The sequence below is a fragment of the Thermobia domestica genome, chromosome 3 (genome assembly GCF_964235325.1).
Source record: "Thermobia domestica chromosome 3, izTheDome1.hap1.1, whole genome shotgun sequence".
Lineage (NCBI taxonomy): Eukaryota > Metazoa > Arthropoda > Insecta > Zygentoma > Lepismatidae > Thermobia > Thermobia domestica.
In genome coordinates, this window is record NC_137456.1 from 63480253 (window position 1) to 63501030 (window position 20778).

The 20778-nt window shown below is 39.7% G+C and overlaps 1 protein-coding gene across 2 annotated transcripts in view; it reads right to left on the reverse strand.

Moving 5' to 3' along the window:
- Liprin-beta (liprin-beta 1) overlaps window positions 1-20778 on the reverse strand; it is a 146438-nt gene that overhangs the window by 106556 nt on the left and 19104 nt on the right. Inside the window, exon 1 of one of the 2 annotated variants that reach the window (XM_081750996.1) lies at window positions 7693-7845. The exons of the other annotated variant lie outside the window; for it this stretch is intronic. Within the exon in view, the coding sequence (XP_081607122.1) occupies window positions 7693-7756 (64 nt within the window). The 5' untranslated portion in view covers window positions 7757-7845. Of the gene's footprint in view, window positions 1-7692; window positions 7846-20778 lie in introns of those variants that run through there. 2 annotated transcript variants of the gene reach the window in all.

Consider the following 20778-nt stretch of genomic DNA (forward strand, 5'->3'; position numbering starts at 1 on the left):
GCCACTGGAGTCGCATAGCTTCGCAAAAAGTTGGATAAATTAATCAAACAACCGCTTGGAATTTATAAAACTTTTACGAAGGCTATGGGTCGACATTTCATTTGAACGGACCTGGGGCTGTGGGAGGGAAGGACGGGACGGGAGATGGACAAATTTTGTAAGAGTATGGTGAATGGGGGCATGTTTGAAATGGGGGCTGGCCATTGACACGTTAGCATAAGACAGTATCTTCACTTATGTTGTGGATCCAGGTAAATGGCAACGTTTCATTTAACATTGGGCTCATAAAGAGTGTACAGCCCAAACGGCTCGTTCGATTTAAAAAATTCCTTAATTTTAGATTGAAAACGTCATATTTGGAGACAGTTTCCCCTATTACATTTTGTTGTAGCTCTGACAATAGCACATTTACCCTATGTCAGGGGACTTTTGAGACACCCTATATTATCTTTCTCTTTCTTTCTTTCTTTCTTTCTTTCTTTCTTTCTCTCTCTCTCTCTCTCTCTCTCTCTCTCTCTCTCTCTCTCTCTCTCTATATATATATATATATATATATATATATATATATATATATATATATATATATATATATATATATGTGTGTGTGTGTGTGTGTGTGTAGGTACGCTGAGAAATTAGCAAATTCAACAAAAGGTTTCCCCCAAAACGGTGCGGAGGGCTAAACCAGGAGGACCAACTCAAAGAAACACTGTCCCTTCTCAGAGCCAAGAAATAGCAGAAGATAGGGAAGAAGGCTTCATTGAAGTAAAGAAAAAAAGAGAGAGAGAGAAGCCAAGAATGGATCCCAATCTACAGAAAACCGGCCCTTATCAGGTCTAGAACAAGGAGGAACGAAATGAGTGCACTGACAACAAGCAGAAAACATCAACATTTACGTGTGCAACTAAAGGGGTACTATTGAAAATGAATAATTAGTCAACCATAAATGACTTACAAAGCAAGAAAATTGTATTCTCTAACATTATAAGAGTACACGCAGGTTCAGGACTCCTTCCATTTCTACAGCTGTTTACTATCAAACCCGACCAGGTCCATTACCTTATAAAAATGGAGTAAGTGTTAACGGTGTGCACCATAAAGCAGCAGCATCTAAAGGGCACGCAAGGACGGACCAATGTTGGAATTCGTATCAATATGGGCACTGGAGGCGGCTATGCACCAAAGGAAGTTTGCAACATGGAAAATACTCAATGCACACCTGCAGCCAATCACAGCTCCGATGGATCCACGTAAATCCCAGACCGAAAGTATATAGCACCCAAACCAACGAGGGAGAGGAAGAAACACGCCAAGAGACCAGAACTAGGCGGCAACGATATTACGGGAAAGAAGATGCCAAAATTGAATGCTAAAAAGTAACTTTCTCCCACTAACGAAACTTACCCACCAAAATACAGACATTTAACAAATTCACACCAAGCTTTTTACGCTAGAAAAGTAGACAGTAAAATATGCTTTTGACGTGGTTTTTCCCATCCCTTCTTTGCATGGTTTACCATGTAACTCGAGCATCTGCATGACCGATAAAGCGAGTATCCCTGGACTGCATGTATTTCTGGGGTTTATCCTCCTACTACCCAAGCCAATGGTGAGGAAAGATTTTCACGCACTTTCTTATCTTTTTAACTTTTTTCTTCTCTAACACACACTGTCTGATAAATGTCTTAGGATAAAAACCATGGAGCACCAGAACATTCGACATGCTGCTTTATTTAGATCTCTAACTGTATGTAGGAGGTGCACTAGATATAGGTTGGTCGATCACTCAAAGGGACGAGCTTTCTTGCTAAGGGGCCCTCTTTATCTCTAATTTATTTCTGTATTAATTTCCAGTCTGACACATCATCAGACTTCAACTCTCCACCAATTAAGAGGCAAGCAAGGTACGCGCGAATTTAGAACAACACTGCACACGACCAAAATGAGTTATTGGAACAGGCAGTGGACGGATAGTACTCGCTACGTACAGTGTTAACTACCAACATCCGGTTAGGATACTAATAACCAGTGTTAATCGACAAGATTCGGCTAAGTTATATGCCTAAGGCTACAAGCTTTGTCTGTCTTATAAAAGACCGGGCGTAGACTTGAACAAACGATCATTCTGTTCTTCTAGCAGTAAGAACAGTACTTATCCGGCTTTTTAGAACCAAGAGTTATTTATTTACTCCCTCCCCGCCGGTGCTAACCTTTGACAAGGATTGTTCGGTCCTTCATAAGACCAATACTTACTGGGCTCTCTTCAGACGAAAGAGTTAACGTATTTCTTCCCTCCCGGCAGTGTTGACGTTTGACAAACCAAAATAAGTTTAAATTATTTCACTCCTGTCCCGCTTGAGTGACCGAGTAAAGAGTAGGCACTAATGTATGTACAGGCACTGCCCACAGTCAGGGTACAAGTAGGATAAACTTATCGCAACGGGACGATTTATTTGAATAACACTCATCCACACATCCAACATCGCAACTCTGGGTACCTAGCGGTGTTATATCAAGGCGTTGCTTACGCATATAAATCACACACACTACAACCTTTACCCTAACATTAGAAGTCATCAAGAAGCATTCAGCAAGAAACATGAAGACTACACCGAAGTACAAGGAGAAGAAGCTTCACACGCCTGGCAAACCAAGAGGAACCGCATCAGGACACCCTCCTTATAAACAAGACAAAACAACGGAGACCACTTGTTATCGCCTGAGAGGACACCAACTACATCTGACAGAGTACCTTCTTTTGATGAAGAGATACCACTGGAGGCTTCATTTTCACCTCAGGTTCTCCAAACTACATCAACATCTATGCTAAAGCAAGAAAATCTCCAACACACATCAAATATACGGAAGATGCTGACTAAACAACATAAGTAGATGCTCTTTCGTAGAAATTGCAATCACTATTCCCAAACGAAAATAACGGAAACAGACAAGCAACAACATGAGGAAAAAGGCAAAGATAACAAAGACAAGGCAAACACTCACACCTAGAATTTTTGTCATCAAGAATCAACAAGAGGAAAGAACAAGATGAACACTGGAATCCCACTTAAGAGGGAATCAGGGGACGCCAAAGACGAAACAGAGCAACAGACTCGCAACACTCGCAAGAAAGAAACAATAGAAATAGAAAACTCGGCCAGACAGGACACCGAGGATAGCACAACACAGAGAAACCACTCACACAACCTAGAGAAACCCAAGAAACTTCTAAACTAGGACACCTGAAGCAAACAAAATCTAATATGAATAAAACATCAAAGATTCACAAACGAGAACAAAAAGTCTACTCAATCAAGATACATTAATAAAAAATCCACAAGAAACTAGGTCATTGACCCTGAAAATCGGAATCTATATCGGAGTACCTAATGAAACGGTTACCATCTATAATTTAACTTACAACAAAGGTGTTAAAATCGTTTTCCAAAATAAGGACAAATTATGACTTCTCGATGGATTTCGAGTGTCAGACTTCGGTCAGCATTCGAAGTGAACACGAATAACTATTACAAAATGAAATCACCTAACAACCAATTCAGACAGGTAACATTTACATGTGTTTCCAGATTAGTCCCGATATCTGAAGATATTGAAGAAATCATACAAGACTTAAAAGAAGCTCTCACGTGAATCGAAGTCTCAATACATACAATGGGTTTCAACTCAGCAATACCTGGTCGGCCCTTTTCAGGAACAAAAAAGGACATTCACCAAAGCCATTTCTTGTAGCCAATCAGGAGCCAGCATCCCTCACCCAACCAGAAGCCAGCATTTCCACCAGCCAATCACAAGTCCTCATTCACAGCTCCGTCCCTAAATAGTCACCATGTATTCATTCCCACATCTCCGGTCTCACATACCATCAGACTTCAAATGAATGCAACTCTCCACGAATTAAGAGAGGCAAGCACAGTCCGCGTTAAATCTGAACAACAATGTACAGAACCAAAATGAGTTATTCGAACAGGCAGTGCACGGATAGTTCGCTCTTATAGTGTTAACTATCAACGTTCAGTTAGGATACTAATAACCAGTATTTATTACCAATATTCGGTTAGGTTACATGCCTAAGACTACAGGCTTTGCCGGTCTTTATTAAGATCAGACTTAGACTCGAACAAAGGATCGTTCTGTTTTCTAAGAATAGTACTTATCCGGCTCTTTTTAGATCAAACAGCTAACAATCAATCCAGACAGACAACATTTACAGGTGATCTCAGGAGTCCCGACATCAGAAGACATTGAAGAAATGAAACAAGACTTACAAAAAAAAAAAAAAAAAAAAATAGATTTATTAATGTAATGGGTCCGGTTTCTTTTCTTCGGATATTTTCTAAAAATCCTGAAACTATAAACAATTTCATCATAAATGGGATTTACATAGGGTATCACATAAACAGAGTTGAGAAGAACCACAAGACGTCCCACTCCCTGTACCAGATGTTATGAACATGGCCATAACTTCTGTAACTGTATCAACAGGATTATACGCTATCAATGTGGACAACAGCACCCTCCTAACTCGTGGAAGAAAGAAATGTCTAAACTGTTCTGTGCCACATGCAAAACAAATGGGCATCGTACTGGTAGTAGCCGATGTAAGGAAAGACCCTTCCAGAATGCAAACGCGAAGCAGATACACCAAATAACACTAAAATACAAGAAAACAATAGAAGCGAACAAGGAAAGAACAATCATGAGAACAAAGGAGCGCCAACGATGGAGGCATAAACAATCCAAAAAATTACTGAACAAGTGAACCAGCTCAAAATGGAATTACAAAATCTACAGGGTAATACCTTTACCTGGGTAACCAGCACTCTCGCCCTCCTACACATGGATTACTACCAAGATCTAATAACCATTTTACGCTACGTAAGACTTCAGCACCCGAAAAGTCAGGACTGTGTCAGCCTGGACACAAAGTTAATTTTACAAATACCAACATAGTATCAAGTGCAACAATTTTTGAAACAGAATAATATAGAAAGCCATAGCTATCTTACGTGAACGGAACAGTTTCAACAGAGACAATGAGTAATGCATTGTGTACACTGCAACGACCCTCCCGCGTTGTGGTCTGTCATGGTCAACCGAAAGCTTTAAGTCGTACGTTAGTGCCTTTACGTATCCATTAGTCCCAACATCGGGTCACAATGACATCGAAATGCTTCACATGTGTGGCAATTGCACAGAGCGCCCAGCCAGTCGTGTAACTCCACGATGTGATGTCTTTCCAACGAAGTCAAATGCTGGTAATGCTATCTAATGCACCGACGAGGTAGTATGTGTGTTTCTTGATCTCTCTGTACCGTGCTCACTCACATTCTTCTGCGTCACAACTGACACGACCAAGGTTGAATTCCTTACTGTCACCTGATGGCCATTCGCGATATTCTCGACTGTTGAAACTCTAACCGTTCACAGCAGGGTCGCCATTTAGGGGAGGGCAGGAGGGACAATTGCCCCCCCCAAGAGTTTGAGGAGTATATATACTTTAATCGATTGTCTACTAATATACTAGTACAAAACGTGGATGTCTTATGTCGGTGGTCTTCTTAACCCCTCAAGCGAAGTCTGAAATGACGTCCCTGGTTTACACACCTTCCATAGCGCCACATATCTACCAAATTGTTGCTGAATTGGACGATTCCTTCGTTGTACTTCAACTTTTTTTTCAGTGCGGATAGCTGAGAACCTCGCCCCTAGACCCCCGCATTTGTTCAGCCTATGAAGACGCACTTCTCTTATCCAAACATATCTTTAATTTAAGGGATTTCGACATATGGCCATCTTATAACTACTGCAACTCCCTACCCTTTTTCCCCTTAGAAGGGAAACATAAAACACACATATTGAAACGCGTTTTTAATTAACATATCTACTCTTAAGGCATTTCGAGATATGACTGTCATTTTAACACCTGCAACTCCTACCCTTTTCTCTTAGCTTCTAAAGGAAACATTAAAAAAAAAAAAAAAACTCTTATTCTTAAACACCTCTTATTTCATGTCTCTAACATTCAGGGATTTCGAGATAATGACATTTTAACATAATAATTGTCACCCTTGTTTCCCCCTTCCCCATTGAGTTTCCAGAAATCCTTCAATGAATCAGTCACTCAGGACTTCCAACCACTGTTCCTCTTAGCCGATGTTATATTGCCGTGAGTTTTGTAGACCGTTCTCAGACTCTGTCCCTCGCGATGCACCGAACATACCTGCCACTTTCGTTTGCTCTCAATGCACAACCGAGAACCAGCAATTTGCCCTCTTTAGAAATAAAAGAGGTCGCCCATTTACACCATGACCATGTGCTCAGTTCACTGAACACTACCGTTTTACTGCTCGTTACCTAGTACGGATTTTGCCCTAATACGCCCTGCCAAGTGCCCGGCGCTACGGTCGTCGCCTGACCGTTGCCAACCCAGATACCTGACGTGTTTCCAACTTTTGTGTGTTTCCATTACATTGATAAGGATGATATATAGTAACCTAGTAGTATAATTTGAATTAAGGAATACGTTTGAATGGGAAAGTATCGTTTGGGGGAAGGAAAATAACTGAAAACACTAGACTAAAACTAGGCTGGCGGTCGTAAGAACACATGCGGGTTTAAATCCTGTTCAGCGCATGGATATTAATATTTCCCCCCGTTCATTTCTCATAGTCTCCTTTAACTGAAAATTAAATGAAATGAGATCTTTAAGTTTAACGTCCCACGGTTATGCCGATTAGACTAAAGGAGACGGTGATAAGTAATGAATGAAAAGGTGGAATGAAGAAAGTAGGAGGAAACGGGAGAACCAAGAGAAAACCCATGCACACGGTATTTGTCCACCACAAAGTTCATTAAGCGCGAGCTGTGATCAAACCAAGGACCCCATGCACCAGAGATGAACGCTCTACCACTGGGCCACCGCGTTCCTCTCCTTTAGCTGAATGCGAAGTGGGCCGTTAAACTATAAAAATCCAATACCATTCAAGTTTATCCACTTCTGACATATTTTTTTAAGAAGTTACATATTTACACTCAAAATAAGCTGACAAATCTGAAGCATCACCTCAATACAAACATACTACCGAAAGAAATAATAGGGGAAGGACTTAGTGTAAAGAGTGTCATTCCGGAATTCACCAGTGTTAATCATCAGACAAATTTACAAACCCACAAACCCATGCTTGTAGCTTCAATACTGGGTGGAACCGAAATCCTGAGCTTCAGCTGGGATTCGAAGTTTAAAGCCGCAGAGATAATTTTGCGTATTACTGAGATCAGCCGGTAATAGAATATCATGTACATATCTTGCACGAGGGTTTCTCACGGTGGGATTCGCGGCCTCTACGGGGGTCGCGAAGTAGAATACAATAAATGTAATTAGAGCCTAGTAGCAGTGATTTAGTTGATACTTGGAAAGAAACTAGTTTCATTTGGATCGTTTGTTATTCTTTGCACAGCTGTATGTGTAATGCTTATACACATACAGAACTAGAAAACGATAAGGAGATCAGAAAGCTTAATGCAAATCGGAAATTAAATATGGGGGTTGCAAGCAAGAGGATGTAATGAAAGGAGGTTGTGATATGAAATAACACGAGGGAGCCTGCATTACACAAATATTAACAATATGAACTGAAACACTGAAACACATAGGAGTATGTAATTACTTACGCGTTTGTTTTTCATGCTTGGATGAAGGAGTTAGTGGACAAGCCCAATACCACCACTTAGTCATTGTATTAATGCTACGAGTTTTAACACATCATATTAACAATGACAATAATACGTCTTGTAGAACGCTGTATAATAAAACCACGCACAAAAAGCAGTGCTCGAAGAAGCACCTGTTGACAACACAACACACAAAATACCCTGTGTCGGAACAGAAGTAGTCACTATGCGAATTTAATTGAAGAGCCCGTGTCGTGGTTCATAAGCTCACGTATATCCGATGACATAAATGAACTTCAGCAAGCTGTCGTCCCTCCAGGAACCGCTTGCACATTAGAACTTAGAAAAGTCGATGAAAGCAATACATGTCGCTAAGTGACTGGAATTGTTCTTCTCCAGCAGTCCATGCGCAGTTCCTGCAAGAAACTGGGCGCCACATTGGTGGAAGCTGCAATGCAGACTTCCAACCGACATTCGTATGTATGTATTTTTTTTTCTCCCTTCATTTCTCCATTTGTTCCCCTTGCAAAAGAACAGAAAGTCTCTTGACCTCGCGACCCTCTTTTACTCCAGATTACTCTTCTGGAGAAGAGAGGGTCTTCACGATAATGAACATTCCGAGTTTCCCAGCTCGATGCTGCACGGGGATTTCTTCCCTAGAACATATCGCCCACGCTCAAGTAATTAGAACAGGGTTCCACACTACCACAAGAACGTGCAAAATACGAAATAATATTTCAAAACACTAGAAATTTCCAGACATGATGTCTGGTTTGTTTGTAACTGTTCAATGAACTAGCTGAAATGCCCATTCTTTAAACGGGAAGAATAGTTTATGGAAAGAAGCTGAAATGAGATTTTTAAGTTTTACATCCAACGATTATGCTGGTTAGGCTAAAGGAAACAGTAATGATGAGAAATGAATTAAATGGTAGAATGAAGGAAGTGGTGAACGGGATAACCTAGAGAAAACCCACGCACACGGTGTTCGTCCACTACAAAGCTCACTTGGAATCGAACCAAGATCCTCATGCACCAGAGGTGAACGCTCTACCACTGAGCCATCGCGGCCCCAGTTGTATGGAAAGTATTTGAACCCTTGTCTCTTTAGGGTATGCATTTCAATGAAACTGTAATGATAAAAATCTGTAACGTCACCCGTTCCCACCTCCATTGGAAGTGTCACTATTCATCTCAGTGACACCGAAAACTATGGAATTTGACACATATCGGTAGTTTCCATTATTTATACGTGTCACCTCTTTTCATGCCTCATACCGATGGGGAATAAATTCGAACTTTAAAAAGGCATCGGGAGTGTCACTATTAATTACAGCGAACCAGAAAAAATAGGGATTAGACACTAATACCAGTCCTTTTCGGTTATTTTTACATGTCACCACCATTCTCATCAGTTTCATCCCATGCCGACCATGTGATTAAAGCTAAGTTAGGTATGGTGGACTCATGTAAATAATAATAATAATAATAATAATAATAATAATAATAATAATAATAATAATAATAATTCAGTCTATCGGTTTAGGAGGATTTGGCCGCAAACTTTACCTTCATTTATAGGTATAAACGATAAAAAAAAATGTTTCCTTGTGTCCCTTAGAACGGAAATTTTCAAAAACTGGTTTGCGAGAGCTTTTTTTTAAATGAAATATTTAAATTTCTGTACGCTTCGTCTAATTCTAACTTAACAGGTTTGTGAAATACTGTGTTTTTGGCAGATATCTTTGAACTCTACCCTCCTCAGGATAAGTCCTTTCGGAAAACTAATATAATAAAATCTTAATCGTCCACTTATGTACCAAAGATCGTCAAAATTCGTCCAGCGGTGTAATGGGAGTTGAATAACAAACATTTTAAGAGTTCGCTTTTATACAGAGTGTAACTTAAACGTTGGTAGGCGATGCATAACCCGAGATAAGCAAAATAAGTTCTATGGACATATAGCATATTGGTAGAGAAGGCGAGGGCCGAAAGCATGGAACAGTGCGAAGCGGTAGATAACGACGTGCAAAGACACAAATGTACGTTTATCGAGCACATCACAGGAGACTTACAAAGTGTCCGCCATGGATAGCAATGCAACAATTACAACGCTGTTTGGCGAACCCGTTGGAAGATACTTGAGTCATAACGAAGGCTTTATACATACGCTGTTCCAAGTCGTTGACAGAAGTAGCATAAACCACACTTTTAATGTGTCTCCACAGATAAAAATCCAGTGGATTCAGGTCCGGAGACTGGGCAGGCCAATGCACTGGACCGCTACATCCGACCCAACATTTGGGAAGTTGTTGTTCAACCACTGGCGGACATTCACACTGGAGTGCGCGGGAGCACCATCATGCATGTACAGTCCGCAGCAAACAACCTGTAACATGAGCATGTAAGTTTATTGTGAAACGACTAAGTCTTTTGTTCCAAAATGAATGTACAGGGGAGGACGCCGAGGTTTCTCCTGGCGTGTTTCGTGTTATTTAGACGATATGTTGATTCCCTGCACTATTAGGCATAGTTTCAAAATAAACTTACATACTCATATTGCAGGTTCTTTGCTGCGAACTGTACCACATGTTGCGGCAAATAGCTAGAGGGACATTTTCCATTAATTCGGGCAGTGTATCCTGCAGGAAGGTCACATACAGTGCTCCAGTCAGTTTTTGGAGTAGCATTATATGGGCCGATCAGTTGATCATGGACAATACCACACTATAAATTGAGTCCCAACTGATTATGATAGGTAACAATTGTATCACTGGAATCGCATCTGTCCACGCGTGTGTTACACATGTTGACGATACCATCTCTCTCATACATTGCCTCGTCAGTGAACAGTACTGATGCTTAAAACTGCATTATGTAGTGGTTTGTTGCATGAACCACTGGCGGAACGCTTCACGTGGTTGGAAATCTGCTTGTCAATCCTTGCACCCTTTGCAGGTGGTATGGGTACAAGGCATTTTCAAGTAACGCACGCTACACAGTCATGTGACTAACATGGATTTCCGGTTTACTTCCCTCTCATTCGTGCCTGGCATCGCGATGTTGCCTGTTTCTGATCTCATCACGGGAAAACAAACACAGAAATGAGTTTTTAAACATAGGCAGTCCCTACCTTGAGTTGGGTTTTAATCATTTTACTTCGATTCAGAGGCGCATTCTAGAGGAGGGGTAGAGAGGGGTTCAAAATTTATTCAAGCTCGCCAAGTTACGAAGATGAAACTCGATCGATATACCAAGTCCTCATTAAAAATAAGTGGGCATATATATATGTTCCACATTTTTAAACATATTCATTATAAAGAAAGACGAAGGGCATTTTCTATAATCTATTTCTTCACATCTGAAATCGACGTTGCATGTTGTTTGTGATCCCATCACGGGGAAATAACAGTTTGAAATGAATTTTAGAATAGTGGCTACCTCAAGCTGAGATTTTATAATGTAACTTTGCTTAAAGGGCGTATCCTAAGCGAGAAGGAGGTTCAAACTTCATATCGGAAACAAAATACCTTATAGAGGTTTTTTTAACACTTTATTGATATGCGTATCCCAAGGGGAAGAGAAAGCTAAAAAAATTTCCTTGAACCTAATTCATCCCGTGTAAAAAACGTGCATTTCAGCTAGTTGGAATAAAAAGTAATGGAACATTCCCTTTGTTTTTGTAGTACATGCTCGTGTATTAGTATAAACAAATAATAAAATATCCCTTTTGTTTCCCTGTAGTGGACTCTACAATTAAAAAGGCGAGTCCTACGTTAAGTCCGGGGCTGGCTCTCTTCATTGGTATGACCTCCCTCGTGGCTAAGCGGTTAGCGTACGCGCCTTTCGCGTGGGAGACCCGGGTTCGATTCCCGGCGGAGCTCATGTTCGGATTCCACGTTAAGCCGTAAGTCCACGTCTCATATAGCCTCGTTGCTGAAAGGAACGCTAAACTGGAAATCAATCTCTTGATTGGTTTCCAAACCGGCAATGTAGTTATGCAACCAACATATCTCAAGTGTAGTTTTGGTTAGCTAACATTTTACCAAGTACCTGGAAGTTACACATCTTGATGTGTGTTTTACTGGTTGCCTAAATTCAATCTGGTAGGCAAAAAAAACGTACCATAAAACAAGAAAGAGATACAAAACTATTTTTGTTTTGGTATAAAATCTTGCTTACATCTTGTTCTCCGTTCGGGAACCATTTTATCCTGAGCTCTAGAGTTCACTTTACAAAATTAAGCCAGAAACTGCTATTTTGGGTGAGATGTTAGTTGAGATGTTAATTCCTTCTTTCTTTACTATTACATCGTGTCTAGGTTTTTGAAATACGAAGCTTGTGGATAGCGTTTTAAACGTCCCCTCGAATTTTAGCAGCCTGAATAAATGCTATGTGCAGTTACAATGAAGTTTATATGTATTCGTAAATTTTGCCAATGATTTTATACCAGGAAATTTACTGTTTTAGAACAGTTGTTGACAACAAACGCTATTAAACTTAACAATTTTGTCGTTCAACGTTAAACTAATACAGTGGTTCCCAACATTTTTTCTACTGACAATACACTTTACTGACCGCCCACAACATAGTGACAACTTGTTTGATTTTTTGTTAACAATAATATTAATTATATTACTGTAAGTCTTAAAATTTTCTAATAAAAATAGTAATTCTATGTAGTACTGAGTATACTTGCTGCCACTGCGGGCGCTGATTCAGTCTGTCTCGAAATTGATTTTAACTATTAAATGATTCATGGTTTTTGAATTATAAAATTTAGCGAAACACTGGTTGGGAAACACTGACCTTATAGCTCAATAAACAATTTGTTGGAACTAGAAAACCCACTGCATCCACTAATTTGCACTTTTTCTCATCGAATGACCGATTTTTATTCTTGAATTTTTTCAGGATTTTCTCGTCAGAATGTAGTAACTAGATGTTTTGTCTGGGAAAATACAAATATGTATGTGGGACATACTATTATATCTCCAATAAAATTGATTTTTAAAAAAATCCCAAAATTTTCCCGGCAAAAAGGCTGCAGGATTTTTTTAAGCCAGTTTCTTCCCGAGCTTTTCTGTGTCTAAATGCCAGATATCTATTTATCTATCTATCTATCTATATCTCTATATATACATATATCTATATATATCTATATATATATATCTATATACATATATCTATATATATCTATATACATATATATATATACATACATATATATATATATCTATACACACACACACACACACATATATATATATATATATATATATATATATATATATATATATATATATATATATACACCCTCCATTCCAAAAGAAACCGAACGTTTTAAAAAAACAAAAAAGCAATGTACATTTTGGAACAAATCATTTTTATTAATCAATGTATTCCCCTTCTGCATCGATACACATATTTGCACGCTCCAACAAGTTGTCAAACGACTTCTCCATGTCCTTTATTGGAATGGTCTTTAGGACGGCGGTCGTCGCCTTCTCAATGGCATCAATCGATGCGTGCCACTTTCCTTTCATCGCCAAATGCAGTTTCGGGAACAGATAGAAATCGCACGGAGCGAGATCTGGTGAATAGGGAGGATGATGCAACCGAATAATGTGATTTTTGACCAAAAATTCAGTTACAAGTCGCGAACGATGTGATGGTGCATTATCGTCCAAAAGGGTCCAACTGCCGATTTCGCGATATTCGGGCCGAATACGACGAATTCTTGCCAGCAAACGCTTCATGACGCCCAAGTAAAACTCTCCAGTGACTGTCTGGCCGGGCTGAACAAATTCTTTGTGGATAATTCCTTTTGAATCGTAAAAACAAATCAGCATCACCTTAACTTTTGACTTCACCAAGCGACTTTTTTTGGGTGTTCCTTCATCCGGCGCTCTCCATTCAGCACTTTGCCGCTTTGTTTCGGGCTCATATTCAAAACACCACGTCTCGTCACCAGTTACAATCGATTTCAAGAAGTTTCGATCCTGCCGAGCACTTTTAACGATGTCTTTGCAATGCGCAATTCGATCAACTTTTTGGTCCGGTGAGTTTGTGTGGTACAAACCGCGAATTAACCTTCTTAAGGCCCAAAACTTCGGTCAAAATGCGGTATGCGGTTGTTTGAGGAATGCCTAATTCCATTTCAGTAACTTTCACCGACGATTTTTTGTTATGTTTGATGAATTCACGCACTTTTTCGATGTTTTCTTCCGATAATCCGGTTCTGGGACGGCCTGATCTTTCGTCATCATCCAGCGTCTCTCTACCCGATTTGAATCGCCTGAACCACTCGTAAACTTGCGTACGGGATAGACACTCATTACCATATGCATTTTGTAGCATTTGGTGCGTTTCACTAAAAGTTTTACCCAGTTTAACACAAAACTCAATTGCAGCTCGTTGTTTGAAACTCATTTTCCGACCGATGTACACAACACACTGACAGTTGAAACGCAATAACTTTGTTGCCGTGCATCCAAATGTCATGACATTTATACCAGTTGTCAATGAGGGACTACGCCATCTACCGGTAAAATATTACAACAGATGGCACTAGTGGTACTATTTGTTTTCAAAAGTTCGGTTTCTTTTGGAATGGAGGGTGTATAAAGACTTGTTTGCTATTGTGTTCCTTCGTACGGTACAGCAGAGAATCCATGACATACACCTCTCTTCACAGACAAGCAGCGTAAAGAAAAGGCCAGCCTTCTGTGAAAAGCAGTGACTGGACTTTCGAGACCTGGAAGAAAACTCTATAGACTAATGAAGCAACTTTCTTTGTAATGAGAACAGTACCAAACAGGTATACCTTTCCCTGAGTTGATTCCAAGTTCCCTCAGTACACATGTGTAGCAGTAAAACATTCTGCAAAATGTTATCGTATGGTCTTCCTTATCCTATGGTGGTGTAGGCGTGCTAGCATAGGCGTGCGCAACGTGGGTGCCATGGGTGCCTTGGCACCCCCATTAGAAAAACTTTTATGTAGAATTATTACAAAGTGAGAAGAGATTACGTGTAAATTATTTCCCGTCTGAATGTGTGCCGTCCGTCGCCGACGCAGCGTCGGGTGCAATGACGCCATCTTTTCTTAGGAGAAAGGGGAGGGAGGACGACATTCCATATGGTGGTACTTTAGATCTGGCACCCACATTCCCAATGTCCTGCGCACACTAGTGCGCGCTAGTTATCCTAGAAGACAGGCCATGAACCAGTTCACAAATTTCAGCCCTTGACTAATGTACTAGAGTCGTCCTTTAAAAAGACTGGAGCACCTTTCTTCATGAATTCATGTCATTTAGCAAAAAGTACTGTAACTTAGACTAACCTTATTTTAATGATTGGCTAGGGCAAAGCCCTGACTTGAACTCAATGGAAAACGTCTAATCGTGAAATGTTTACAAGAGACTGACTGTGCAACAATTCCGACGCTGGACTCTGTCATAAGAAACCTTGGGAATTTGCCATAAGAATAATTTGCCAGCAAACATCCTTCAAGACCTATCTTTAAGTGTCTGCAAAAGGCTGAAAAAGTGTGCAAGAAAGGAAAAGTGATCAAATCACTGACTACATGAGAAGTAGTTTTACTTGATCCATCCTTTCGTATTTTTTGTTTAAACTGATGTGGCATCAATTCTTTTCGCGGAGACTATAGTGAAGCTCCACTGTACAGGCACCTCTTTAAACCGATCAATCCTCATCACGATCGAAGTTTATTGTAACGAAATTATATAAGATACTATATTTACCTTTTTCAATACGATCATTTCATTACAAACACGTACTTCATATGATAAAAGAATTATTTGTAGTGTTAATAAACAATAGTCATTAAACTAAGCGATGAAGCAGATAGGTTGATGAACCATAGATAGTTAAAAAAAAAAAAAAAAAAAATGATGTCCCGTTCTGTTTGGAGAAGGGTCATGCGTTGAAGCATAAGTTTCCCAATGCGATGCTGCTAAGCGCTGCCTAACTCAAGACATCCATTTCTGCTTCTGACAAGAAGTTTCTTTGTGGTAAATGAAGTGCATCAGCACAACAAAAATGCGATTCTGGGAATTCTTAGAAATTGATTAATCAGTTCTATAAAAAGAACTAATTGCTGTGACCATCTTTTTCTCAAGAACTGATCTTAATTCTTTTTACATATTATTCTACTTGTAACAAGGTTTGCGGAGTGAATTACTCTCTTGGGAAAAACAAATGTAAAAAGCATAAGAACAATTGTTTAGACGTCTTCCATTGTGATTTTAACCTTTCTTAACTGGTAATTGCCGAAAAGAATGTTAAAAACTTATCAAGTGAAGCTGTATATATATTATATATATATATATATATATATATATATATATATATATATATATATATATATATATATATATATATATAGGACTACAGAGCACTATTCTACAAGTCAAATAAAACAAATATATTTTTATGTATATAATTGTATAGCCTTCGGGTCCTTATCTATATACATGAATTACACTATGTGGCAACGTCGCAAATAAAGAACCATACAGTAGATCTATCAATCCATCAAATAGTTACATCGATTCTTACCAGATTGTAGTTCAACTCGACACACTAGCAACACTTTCTAGCGTAACAATCGATGCAATTGCTTGATGGATTTGAGCTGCAATGCTAATGGTTCCAAGTTAATCTGCGACGCTGCCACATGTGAAACTTTTTTGATTCCTTATAGCGGCTAAAGGAGGTCCCGTGGGGTATCCCAGTATGTAATATTTTCGCTTTATTTTGTCCTGAAGAATACCATTATGCTGTCCGTGGGTATCGCTTTACGACACCCGATATATATATATATATATATATATATATATATATATATATATATATATATATATATATATATATATGCGCGGAAGGGTCAGAAACTAAGGTTACAAGGCCTATATTTCTGGAGTTTCGTCTATTATGGAGGAATGAGGAGTGCACGGTAATTTTAGTAAATGGAGTTGGCAACTGTGCAGCTTCAGCTACCTGCTACTACGGCGCTAGTTATAGGTAAACACAGATGTAGACTCGTTTGGAAAATTGCTCTCGCGAAGAAGTCCGCTCCGTTATTCGATTTCTGTGGACGAAACGTGTAACCGCGGCTGAAATTCACCGACAGCTGGTGGAGATTTAAGGAGAAGTTCTAATGTATCGTCAGTATGTCCCAGAATGTTGTCAGAAGTTTGTGGGTGATAGAGAAAACGTCACCGACGAGGACTGCAGTGGCCGACCCAGCACAGCATAAACAGATTTGAACACAACTCGCGTGGAGGAGCTGATCCAGGATAACACGCGGATCACGTTCCGTCATCTGACGGCACAATTGGGAGTGCTGTTTGGAAGCCTTCGTCACATTATCCACGATATTTTGCCTGGAAAGTTTGTTCCCCATGGATTCCATGCTATCTGTCCAACCAATACAAGGAGAAGCGCATCGGAACAAGTCTGCAAGTTTTGTAACGGTTCTCCACGGAAGCGAATTATTTCCTTCACCGCATTGTTACAGATGACGAAACATTGATCCAATCTTAAACATCCAGCAGTAAGTGGTTATCAAAGGAGTGGTAACATTACTCCTCTGCAAAGACAAAGAAATTTAAGGTGACGTCACCTGCCGGGAAGGTGATGGTCACAATGTTTTGGGAAGCACCGGTGTCATACCCGTGGAGTTTATGATAAAAGGTTGCACAGTGACCGATGACCGTTACAATGAAACCTTGACGCGATTGTGCAAAGCAATCAGGAGGAAAGGGCTAGGGCTTCTCACCGAGGACCACGCTGTTGAAGCAGTTTCGCTGGGACATCATCGAGCATCCTTCCTACAACCAGAAACCTCATTCCAAGTGACTTTCACCTGTTCCCGAACTTGCCTCAACCGATATGGAGACTGTCGAAAAATAACCTAACGTATATATGGCTGTATTGGTTGTACGAAATAATATATATACACGTTGCAGTGCAGAATTTGGAACCTTACTTTCTGATCACCCTCATGCATATTATATATATACATACACTATTGGAACGGTTACTTTTACGGACACTCTCCGATGTGGACACGAACCGTTAATTGATTCCTTCCACTAATCACGTAATTCAACCAAATTTCGATCAGAAATTAATATCCGAAGGATTATACAGCAAGCAACTACTGCCATCCCCCCCCCAAAAAAAAAAAAACTGGCATGATTAGTTTGTTCTGTGTGCAATTTCATACTGCAAATTATTATTGCATTACGAGAGCTATTCCGAAACTCTCCGGACTGATATCACTATTCGGAGTAGGAGAGGAGTTCTGGGTTTCCTTTTCGAAATGCCGCCCTTCACACTTTGTACACCGTTTGTGGCGATGCACTAGACTTTCACATACATGTTTTAGAGAATTTCCTGCGAGCCATTATAAGGTAAAGGATGCGGTAACTTTACTTCCTGGTTCGCACTAAGCTTCCTTGCGGATATTTTTTAAAAGTTGGCTACACCCAGGAATCGCAGGATGCGAAATCTAAGCTGTATGGAGGATGGTCTAGAGACTGCTCACCAATTTCGTACGAAATTTCCGTACTCTGTCGTCTCATATGTGGAGGCGAAGTATCTTTGTTTCAATACACTCGATAGCTGTTTTCATTCGAGTTCAAAATGTTTCCAGGACTCGTCACTTGTGATTATTTTTATTGAAGAATTATGGATATTGTTCCATTCACTGAAGAAACACTTGGCAACACGGACCTCTCTGGCGGGGAGACAGGGGGAACGTGTCCCCCAATATTTTGTTGAGATGAAATCGTTAAGTGAGTTAAGTGATTTCATCATTACTGCGCTAAACCTAAGTGCAAGATCTAAAACTCAAATTCTCTGTTCCGAACAATACGTCTGGGACATACAGAAAGCATAGGCTAGTGGATCTTCTTTTTATTCACCTCAACCAAAGGTTTGTGGGCAACATGGAAATTTTAAAACTTTTCTCTCCGTTGGGAGAGAGAGATTGTACTTCGATAAGGCCTCATCTTCGTTACTGCATCTAGATATTCTATCCTTGGTCTTCCTCTTCCTGGTTTCCCTTCTGCCTTTCCCTCTATCAGCATGGTGATCCAATCGGAGTGCCGAATAAGATGGCCAAGCACGCTGTTACTTGTTTTTTCTATTATCTTCATGATCTGTCGTCCTTTATTTGATTCCTTTAGTACGTATTCATTTCTTTTCCTTTCGGTCCATGATATGCGCAGCATTCTGCGCCAACACCACATTTCAAATGCTTCCAGCTTGGATATTTCAGCTTTTCTCAATGTCCACGTCTCTGATCCGTTAAGCGCTACGTTCCATACCAGGGTGTTAATAAATCGTTTTCCAATGTCCAACGACACATTTCTTGATGTTAGCAGTCTTCTTTTCCTCTTGAATGCTTGTTTACGATGCGCTATTCGGGAACTTACGTCTTTTTCACTTCTTCCGTTCGAGGATATTATACTTCCTAAATAGGAGAACGTCTTAACGTCTTCGATTTTCTCTCCATCTAGCCATACGTTTGCCTCTTCCTGACCTGCTCTTGTGCACTTTATCACTTTGGTTTTCTTCTTATTTATCTTCATTTTGCATGTTTTTTCAGTTGGTCGTACAAGTCTGAAAGTGCTTCTTACAAGTCCTTTTCGCTCTCCGCTATCAATGCTATCATCAGCAAACCTTATTGTCCTGAAAACCTGACCATTTACTTTTGCGCCTTTCTCGTTTTTATCAAAGAATTCTTTCATAGCCTCTCCTATATATACATCGAACAGGAGAGGTGAAAATCCACATCCTTGCCTCACTCCTTCACTTATTCTTGTTTGCTTCTAATTTCATCCTATAACAGATGTCTGGTTCCTATAAAGTTGGTATATTCCACTTTCAGATTCTTCAACGCTCTTAACATGATATTCCAATCTACGTTGTCAAAAGCTTTCTCTATATCTACAAACGCTATCACAATTGGTTTGTTTATTCTGATGTGCTGTTCCATGACCAACCGTAGACTAAGTATTGCTTCCCTTGTTCCCCTTTTTCTCCTTAATCCAAATTGGTCCTCCGGTAGCCGTTCTTCGATTTTCCCTTCTATTCGTTGTACGATAATTTTGCACAGTATTTTTGATGCATGGGAAACCAAACTTAACGTTCTGTGTTCTTCGCATTTCCATGCGCCTTTCATCTTCGGGATAGGTACCAATATGCTTTTCTCGAAGTCTCTTGGAATTTTTTCCCGACATGTACACTTCATTAATAACATTAAATAATTCCTTCTTAGTTGCTATTCCGAGATTCTTAATCATTTCCGTTGGTACTTGATCTATTCCTGGGGCTTTGCCATGTTGCATTTTCTCCAAAGCATTGTCAAATTCGCACTGTAAAACTATATATATACCTAGGTATATGACATATGCCTTTCGAGTCCTCGTCTAGAGACACAAATTACACTATGTGGCAAAGTCGTAAATAAAGAACCATAGATTAGATGTACCAATCTATCAAATAGTTTTGTCGATTATTTTCAAATAGCAGCTGAAGACGATATTTATTGACACAAGCATCACTTATTAGTGTAGCAATCGATTCAACTGCTTGTTGTATTCTTAAAGAAATGCTAGTGGCTCCAAGTTAATCTGCGATGTTACCACATTGTGAAATTTTGATTCCCCATACAGGCTGAAGGAGGCCCCGGAGGACATACCATCGTGTAACATTTTCGCTTAATTTTGACCTATAGAATAGTGTTCTATGGTTCGTGGACGCCTTTTTAGAATACCCGATACATCTATCTATTTATGGGTTCTACAGATCTTAGTGCAAGGTAGTTGTAAACTTCTCTTTCTCCTTGTGGCTAGTGGGACAGGAACAAATAAGATAGAACTTTTAAGCTCTAGGCTGATTACACGCTGCACACGAGGAAAGTTGGACATCTTTTTCTTCTTCACGGAGAAGCATTATGCTATATGGAAATTATTATAGGGTGGGCTTTAAAGTTTTGCCTGTTAGTTAATACCGCTCTTATTTTTATTTCCAGAGATATCGAAACTTTTGCTG